The sequence below is a fragment of the Haliotis rubra genome, unplaced genomic scaffold (genome assembly GCF_003918875.1).
Source record: "Haliotis rubra isolate DU_JTF1 unplaced genomic scaffold, ASM391887v1 Scf1, whole genome shotgun sequence".
Taxonomy (NCBI): Eukaryota; Metazoa; Mollusca; class Gastropoda; order Lepetellida; family Haliotidae; genus Haliotis; species Haliotis rubra.
Genome location: NW_025764891.1, coordinates 6,620,419 through 6,630,424, shown reverse-complemented (window position 1 = coordinate 6,630,424; position 10,006 = coordinate 6,620,419). Strand labels below are relative to the sequence as shown.

The 10,006-nt window shown below is 38.7% G+C and overlaps 1 protein-coding gene across 1 annotated transcript; it reads left to right on the top strand.

Moving 5' to 3' along the window:
• Positions 1 to 1,457: 1,457 nt before the first annotated feature.
• On the top strand, positions 1,458 to 7,768 carry LOC124288888 (pheromone-regulated protein PRM7-like). The gene is made up of 3 exons (XM_046725508.1): positions 1,458 to 1,470; positions 6,365 to 6,991; positions 7,026 to 7,768. The coding sequence occupies exons 1-3, from the start codon at positions 1,458 to 1,460 to the stop codon at positions 7,766 to 7,768; spliced, it is 1,383 nt and encodes a 460-aa protein (XP_046581464.1).
• The last annotated feature ends 2,238 nt before the right edge of the window (positions 7,769 to 10,006 follow it).

Sequence of the window (10,006 nt, the reverse complement as noted above, 5' to 3'; positions counted from 1 at the left end):
CATCATCATCATCATCATCATCATCATCATCCCCACCATCAGCAGGAACAACAGCAGCAGCACATTAAGACAATGATCATCCTTACCATCATCATCATCATCATCATCATCCCACCATCAGCAGGAACAACAGCAGCAGCACATTAAGACAATGATCATCCTTACCATCATCATCATCATCATCATCATCATCATCATCATCATCATCATCATCATCTCAATGGTCACAATAAACCTTAGTGGTGTGGCAAGGTGATATAGGATTTGGTTGCTGATTACTGCACTATTATAGCAACATGCCTGTGTGCCTGCGTGCATACGTGCGTGTTTGTCTGACTTTACTAGTCAAGACAACTGCTGGTTTTCTAGTGCTAGCCCACAGATACCATGTGGCAGTTGAACAGGGACAACCCAACTAAGACACCATATACTGCTGTTGTCTCCATGTAAGTCCTTGTATTACCCAGAAATACCAAGCACAAGGCAGGGTAACAACAAGTACCAGCTTTAAATATCATTTGGTATGAGGCGGCTGAGCACTGAACTCTGACTTTCTACTCGCCAGGCAGATGCTGTATCCACTAGACCAATGAGGTTACCATTAAACCTTGGGTATTTTATTACTAACGAAACTAAAACAACAGATAATAAATGCAACATAAAATACACCTCTGGCAGAGTTTCTTATAATTATGGAATGAGAGAAGTTTTAGCTTTTAGCAATATTTCAGCAATATCACAGCAGGGGACACCAGAAATGGGCTTCACATTGTACCCTTGTACCCTTGTGGGGAATCGAACCAGGCTCTTCAGCATGACGAGTGGTGCTTTAACCACTAGGCTACCCCACCGCCCCCTTTACTTTTATGAAGGATTTGCCATGTTTATATATATATTTTAAACACTCCCTGATTTGTCAAGTACCTCACTGTTTTTGTACAGCTGATACCCCCTTTAAGACTGTCCATGGTTTAAGTTGTGATGAATTATTACTGATCAGTCATTAAACCTTCCATGTCAGGTCCCCATCGTATGCTGTCTAAAGAGCTGAAACTGATTGGCTGACATTCACGCTGTCCAGTAACAGCTCTCTGTAGGGCAATATTGTCCCGAAGCTGTTTCAATCATAGATCAAAGAGATAAATAATCAATTGCAACACTTCCAGGTGAGAACTGATACATAGTTACAGAGTCACAACATGGATTTACCTGCAGGGACGGCCATGTTTACTTGTAGGAATGACAATCAGAGATTTCCGATCAATCATTTATAATTAGTGTTAAATCTGGACATGAGAACATGACGTATTGTATGTACACAAATAAACAATCAGCAATTGTGTGGCATTTAACATTGTTCACCTCTGGGGAAACAATAATCAGGGATTTCTGTACAGTGACCTTCTCTTGTCTTGTTTGCTTGTTCTATAACTCTGTACTCGCAACATTCCAGCAATATGGCGGCAGTTGGTAAATAATCAAAACATTCTACATTCTACCAATCGCCCTAAAAGAAATAGAATCTGCTGATGCTTTCAAAACTGCCCTCAAAACTCATCTTTTCAAACTCTCTTTTCCATAGACATTGTCTACGATCATTTCTCTTTATAGTGCCATTGAGCAATATCATAGGCGCTCTATAAATCAATTATTATTATTATTATTAATCATGTCTGGACCAGATAATAAAGTCATCAACATCATGAGCATCGAGCTACACAATTGGGATATGATGACAACCAAGTGAGCAAGTCTGACCATCCGATCCCGTTATCGCCTTCTCTTACTACATTCTGAATCTTTCAGTCAGAAAAAACTTACTATATTACAACATGGGTAAAATCAACTGAGCAACGGTGGTATATCTGACATTGCTTATGTATACTATATGTACTCACCTTTCCACCAGCACCTTGTGTCATCAGAAATGGGCTTCACATATTGTACCCATGTGGGGAACAATGTCTTCGGTGTGATAAGCGATTATTTTAACCACCAGGGGCGTAGCTTCCATTATAAAAAAAAAGCCCAGGCTTACACATGATTGTTGCCAAAAAGGTTGGGCAAGCCCTCAATAATATCTTAACACAAAGTTTTGCAACCTATCAGGCTTACACGAAATTGGCTTGCTACGCTCCTGACCACTAGGCTTAGTAACCCCACCGCCTCTTCAACAGCAATAAGAAACATCTGCTAAAACGTTAGTCCATTGTATGACTCTCATAATATCATAATAATGTGTGTGTGTCAAATAGTGATGAAACTGAGAAACTGAGAAACAAAGAAGATATATGTAGCCGTAGGCCTTGGGGAACAAGCTTTAACTTCTTATTATATCATCAATATGTATCTTCTCTGTACTGAAGAAGTCCAAGAAATTAATAATTGTTTTTCATGGCTTAAACAACTACTTGACATCCCCACCTGTAATTCAATATTGTATGTGACTCTTGCAGATCTAGGTTAGAATTGGTCGTCAGTACACCATGCTTGTCGTAAGAGACGACTAACGGGATCGGGTCATCAGAAATGGGCTTCACATATTGTATGATAATTCCTTAGACCACCGATATCATCAAGACTTAATACATGATTAGGTCATTCTATAAATATGAATTGATAGTATCATATAATATGTATGTTTTGCTAAAAACATTTCTTTTATATATCAACATATCATTCCACTTCCAAGGTATTTCAATGTAAGTATTTACAAGTTATGTATTACTGAACAATTCAATGAAACTAATCCACCAAAAATTACATACAATGTCTTCATCTTTTTAACTTTAACTTTCTTTTCATTTATAAGAAATCCCTTTCCATCCAGGAGCTGTATATGATAGATATTCACAAGGTTTTTACACTACATATCATACAACTATATATACCAGTATATGTTTCAGGATGCTCAAGGTCATGGAGTCAAGGTCATTGCCAGATAACAGTAGCTACTCCGGTTCCAACTCTGGCTACAAACAGACATGTCTCTAATTGATCATGTACTGGTTTATCAAGGTACATGGCAAATTACTGATTGTTTTATTTTCAAACAATTGTCCAGAGGTCAAGGCAGGATCAGAATCATTAACCCTGTCAGTATGAAGAAGCCCAGGCAAGTAGACCCTCTGTGATCTTCTATCATGGAGTCAGCTTTATCTAGAACTTTGGGCCTATCAAAGAATGTGAGAGGTTCTTCTGTCAAAGATGGATGAACTCTACATGGCATTTTGGGCTGCACCTCCTTCTGAAAACTTCAGACATAATTAAGACAAAGGAAGACTTCAGATGCTTCTGAGTCAAGATCTGTTGATGGATTGGTCAATTACCTCCATGTTCCTTTTCTTACAAAGTCAAAATTTCAAAAGTGATTTATAGTTATGTTCAAAAAATGTTGACTTCAAAAGCATGTTGACACTTTATGTTGAAAATTCTGAATGAGTATATGATAAATAAAATATAGTTGATAATTGTAAAATATTGTATATAAAATGGTTATGAATGTCGAAATAGGCCTCTGACACTGGAAATGAACCTGCAAAGCAATGCAATGTTGTGCCTCCCCCAGGACATCAATGACTGGATGTTCAGGCACAAACAATACTAGAAAAATGTTTTTAAGAGTATCACTGAGGCCATTATGAGCAGTCTAATAGATATATTGCAGGAGAAATGCAGAAACAATCAATATTTTATGACTTTTTCTTTCAACTGGAGGGTTCAAAAGTTGTGCCTTGTACAGCATGTGACATCATATCAGTAAATGGTTCTTGTCATGAATAGCTCGAAAATTGCTGATGTGGCATAAAGTGATATCTATTCCTTTTTAAAACTGGTCAATCATGATCGCAATAAATGTGTCAAAGGACAGGCTTTAAAAATTCATCTCAATCTGTAACATTTCACAGAGGGTCAAATGTTCCCAAGACATTTTGACATGGAGACAAAATACACTGATGTCTTACATAAAAATGTCGTAACTGATCAATACACGCTATGTTTTATTTCAAAGGATGATTAAAAACTCATCTGTTTGAAGTTTGATATAGAAACATATTGGGAGAACTCTACATAGCTACTTCTTACTGTATGTTTTTCCAACCATAAATTGCAAAATATTATTTGGAAGGCTCATACAATATTGTTGTCGTTATTTGTTGTTTTACGCCGCACTCAGCAATATTCCAGCTATATGCCTAAATAATCGAATCTGAACCAGACAATCCAGTGATCATCATAAACATCGATCTACGCAACTGTTATACGATGACATGTGTCAACTAAGTCAGCGAGCCTGATGACCTGATCCCATTAGTCGCCTCTTACAACAAGCATGGGTTACTGACGACCAATTCTAACCCAGATCTTCAAGAGTCACATACAATATTGAATTACAGGTGGGGATGTCAAGTAGTTGTTAAAGCCATGAAAAACAATTATTAATTTCTTGGACTTCTTCAATACAGAGAAGATACATATTGATGATATAATAAGAAGTTAAAGCTTGTTCCCCGAGGCCTGTAGCTTACCTGCATCAACAAACAGCTACATATATCTTCTTTCTTTCTCATTTTCACGACTATTTTATTGAGGAAGCTAAAATGCCCAAAACATAAACAGAAGTTGGAATGGCAAGAGTCTATAGGAAATGATACTCAAAGTAGAAATATAAGCAACAAGACACTTTCCATAATCGTAAGCAATCTCTGCAAACAGAGATTATTGTACAGTTGAATATCAATAAAGTATATCCACTTGTGGCATACATTACAAACACATGCAAAGACAAGACAAGTATTCACTTAAACATGGGAACGTATGGTAGTCAAATAGGGAATTATATTGGTCATCGGTTTTGTAGATCACTGATGCATCAAATTTGGAAATGTCCACAGGTATATACATTTCTTGCGCCTATTGAAAAGATTTTGTCCGTTTTATTACAAGAGTCATAAAATGCTCTTCAAATCGTCATACAGTGTAAAATGTTGGCACAAAAGTCCGAAGCTGCCAGAATTCTCCTCTTCATAAATAAAGAGGTGATTATTTGAAAGTTAAAGTCAACCCTATTGTCTCAGTCTTGCAGTTATATTCTGTCACTTTGAAACGTGTGCACTAAGATCGGAATATGAAGCAGATGAAGCAGTTTCTACGGTCTCTTTATTTCTAGTTCAGGTGAGTAAGTCATTGACAGGGAAATGTCTATCTCACCATTATTGAAATAACTGCCCTAAATCACCTCACAACCTTGACAATCTCACCAGCGTCTTTTATTATCAAGTATATCAATATTGGTCGATTGAAGCAGGAAAACTTGCTAAAGAGGTTTTTCTACTTTTTTTGTATGAGTGTTTGTATATTTATATCGAAAGATGTGAGGGTGAGAGTATATTTATGATCCAAAATCAATTTTAAATAATTTATTGTAGATAAATATATCAATTTGTTGACCTTGTTGATATCAAGACTATCTTGAAATTTGAAAGTCATATCATCTTGCCAAACAACATCAAAATGCACTTTTGTAATATGTGACCTAAACATTTGTGATTTACTATCTGATGCTAGAGTATAATATCTCTCAATAATAAGTACTTCTTGTCTACTTATGTATGTTTATAAATCAAAAATGTCAGATCATGCAAAACATCATTTGGTGTGTAAAAAATGGTAAATTAATCAAGTGCTTATTTGTTGAGAAACATAAATTGGTATATGTGGTGATGTTTAATTATGATGCCACCATGATTAGTATATTATGACATAATACAGATTAACATCTCTGTTTAATGTTTAGATAGCTCATTTTACTGGTATTGTGTTGTATTGCTGGAATAAAGAAATGCATATATGAATTTAAGTAACAGATAAAACAGAATAACTTTTTAGATTCAAACAGTTTAACCTCAAACTGAAGCCTATGTCATCTATCCAATGGATCATTAGGAAAGCAGTATCTTGTTGAAGATGGGGCTTGATTTCTCACAAGTCAAATGGGCTATGGATGTAGTGTAGGATTATAAATGACAGTCTTCATCAAATTATCTGCCTGAAAGCCCAAAATGTTTTTCATCAATATTACTCCTAATAGAACCAAACTGAAATTTGTGGAACTCTTCAAATAAATCATTTTATATTTTACAACTGGCCTATTGAATAAAATTTGTGAATAATTCACTAGACTGTCATCCTGTCTACAACATAAGACCTTGATCTAAGAGGCTGACATGTAAATCTACAACATCAGACCTAGATTTACCAGACTGTCATCCTGACTACAACATAACACCTAGATTTACCACTGTCATCCTGACTACAACATAAGACCTAGATGTTCAGACTGTCATCCTGACTACAACATCAGACCTAGATGTTCAGACTGTCATCCTGACTACAACATCAGACCTAGTTGTTCAGACTGTCATCCTGACTACAACATCAGACCTAGATGTTCAGACTGTCATCCTGACTACAACATCAGACCTAGATGTTCAGACTGTCATCCTGACTACAACATCAGACCTAGATGTCAAGACTGTCATCCTGACTACAACATCAGACCTAGATGTTCAGACTGTCATCCTGACTACAACATCAGACCTAGATGTTCAGACTGTCATCCTGACTACAACATCAGACCTAGTTGTTCAGACTGTCATCCTGACTACAACATCAGACCTAGATGTTCAGACTGTCATCCTGACTACAACATCAGACCTAGTTGTTCAGACTGTCATCCTGACTACAACATCAGACCTAGATGTTCAGACTGTCATCCTGACTACAACATCAGACCTAGATGTTCAGACTGTCATCCTGACTACAACATCAGACCTAGATGTTCAGACTGTCATCCTGACTACAACATCAGACCTAGATGTTCAGACTGTCATCCTGACTACAACATCAGACCTAGATGTTCAGACTGTCATCCTGACTACAACATCAGACCTAGATGTTCAGACTGTCATCCTGACTCAACATCAGACTAGTTGTTCAGACTGTCATCCTGACTACAACATCAGACCTAGATGTTCAGACTGTCATCCTGACTACAACATCAGACCTAGTTGTTCAGACTGTCATCCTGACTACAACATCAGACCTAGATGTCAAGACTGTCATCCTGACTACAACATCAGACCTAGATGTTCAGACTGTCATCCTGACTACAACATCAGACCTAGATGTTCAGACTGTCATCCTGACTACAACATCAGACCTAGTTGTTCAGACTGTCATCCTGACTACAACATCAGACCTAGATGTTCAGACTGTCATCCTGACTACAACATCAGACCTAGATGTTCAGACTGTCATCCTGACTACAACATCAGACCTAGATGTCAAGACTGTCATCCTGACTACAACATCAGACCTAGATGTTCAGACTGTCATCCTGACTACAACATCAGACCTAGATGTTCAGACTGTCATCCTGACTACAACATCAGACCTAGTTGTTCAGACTGTCATCCTGACTACAACATCAGACCTAGATGTTCAGACTGTCATCCTGACTACAACATCAGACCTAGATGTTCAGACTGTCATCATCCTGACTACAACATCAGACCTAGATGTTCAGACTGTCATCCTGACTACAACATCAGACCTAGATGTTCAGACTGTCATCCTGACTACAACATCAGACCTAGATGTCAAGACTGTCATCCTGACTACAACATCAGACCTAGATGTTCAGACTGTCATCCTGACTACAACATCAGACCTAGATGTCAAGACTGTCATCCTGACTACAACATAAGTCCTAAACGTGGGGACAGGAAACGTGGGGACAGGAACACCAACAGCGTAAATACATAAGATCATTTTCAAAACCTATATGACCATACTCTGAGAGATCATATAAACATTAAAACCAGATTTGCATTTACTTGATTCATATCCACAATCCACAAGTAACATCAGTGATGCACAGCATGTTTCACATGACATCTTTCTCACATGTTACATACTGCAGCAGCAACATCATCTCATGTTATATATTTAGCCTCAACAGCTTGTAGGTGATCACTGCATGTCACTTCAAGGTACTCGTTCTAACCTTAGAACTCATCTTTGTCATATAATTCGTTTTCGCACAATTTATACTAACCTGACATGTGTTCTGAAGTCACGAAACCAGTTTTTTTTATAATTTTTTATCAAAGTTTTTCTACCTTTTCTTAATGTCACCTGATGATGGCCATGAGGCCTTGCGGGTGTCACTAACTAAAGGTGCATAGTATCACCTGTATACCAAATATGAAACACTAGTGAGTTTGGAAAATACTGGTACAACCTAGGGCTAGACCTTCATCCATGCTACAACCTAAGGCTAGACCTTCATCCATGCTACAACATAAGACCAGACCTTCACACATCCTGGCTACAACCTAAGGCTAGAACTTCATCCATGCTATAACATAAGACCAGACCTTCACACATCCTGGCTACAACATAAGGCTAGAACTTCATCCATGCTACAACATAAGACCAGACCTTTATCCAGGCTACAACATAAGACCAGACCTTCATCCAGGCTACAACATGGGACCAGACCTTCATCCAGGCTACAACATAAGACCAGACCTTTATCCAGGCTACAACATAAGACCAGACCTTCATCCAGGCTACAACATAAGACCAGACCTTCTTCCAGGCTACAACATAAGACCTGACCTTCATCCAGGCTACAACATAAGACCAGACTTTTCATCCAGGCTACAACATAAGACCAGACCTTCATCCAGGCTGACAACATAAGACATTCATCCAGGCTACAACATAAGACCTTTCATCCAGGCTACAACATAAGACCAGACCTTCATCCAGGCTACAACATAAGACCAGACCTTCATCCAGGCTAAAACATAAGACCAGACCTTCATCCAGGCTACAAAAGACATACTTCTCTAAGACCAGACCTTCATCCAGGCTACAACATAAGACCAGACCTTCACACATCCTGGCTACAACCTAAGGCTAGAACTTCATCCATGCTATAACATAAGACCAGACCTTCACACATCCTGGCTACAACATAAGGCTAGAATTTCATCCATGCTACAACATAAGACCAGACCTTTATCCAGGCTACAACATAAGACCAGACCTTCATCCAGGCTACAACATGGGACCAGACCTTCATCCAGGCTACAACATGGGACCAGACCTTCATCCAGGCTACAACATAAGACCAGACCTTCATCCAGGCTACAACATAAGACCACTTCATCCAGGCTACAACATAAGACCAGACCTTCATCCAGGCTACAACATAAGACCAGACCTACATCCATGCTACAACATAAGACCAGACCTACATCCATGCTACAACATAAGACCAGACCTTTATCCATGCTACAACATAAGACCAGACCTTCATCCATGCTACAACATAAGACCAGACCTTCATCCAGGCTACAACATAAGACCAGACCTTCATCCAGGCTACAACATAAGACCAGACCTTCATCCAGGCTACAACATAAGACCAGACCTTCACCCATGCTACAACATAAGACCAGACCTTCATCCAGGCTACAACATAAGACCAGTCCTTCATATAGGCTACAACATAAGACCAGACCTTCATCCAGGCTACAACATAAGACCAAACCTTCATCCAGGCTACAACATAAGACCACTTCAGCCAGGCTACAACATAAGACCAGACCTTCATCCAGGCTACAACATAAGACCAGACCTTCATCCAGGCTACAACGTAAGACCAGACCTTCATGCAGGCTACAACATAAGACCAGACCTTCATCCAGGCTACAACATAAGACCACTTCATCCAGGCTACAACATAAGACCACTTCATCCTGGCTACAACATAAGACAGGACTTTCATCCATGTTACAACATAAGACCTGACCTTCATCCAGGCTACAACATAAGACCACTTCGTCCAGGCTACAACATAAGACCAGACCTTCATCCAGGCTACAACATAAGACCAGACCTTCATCCAGGCTACAACATAAGACCACTTCAT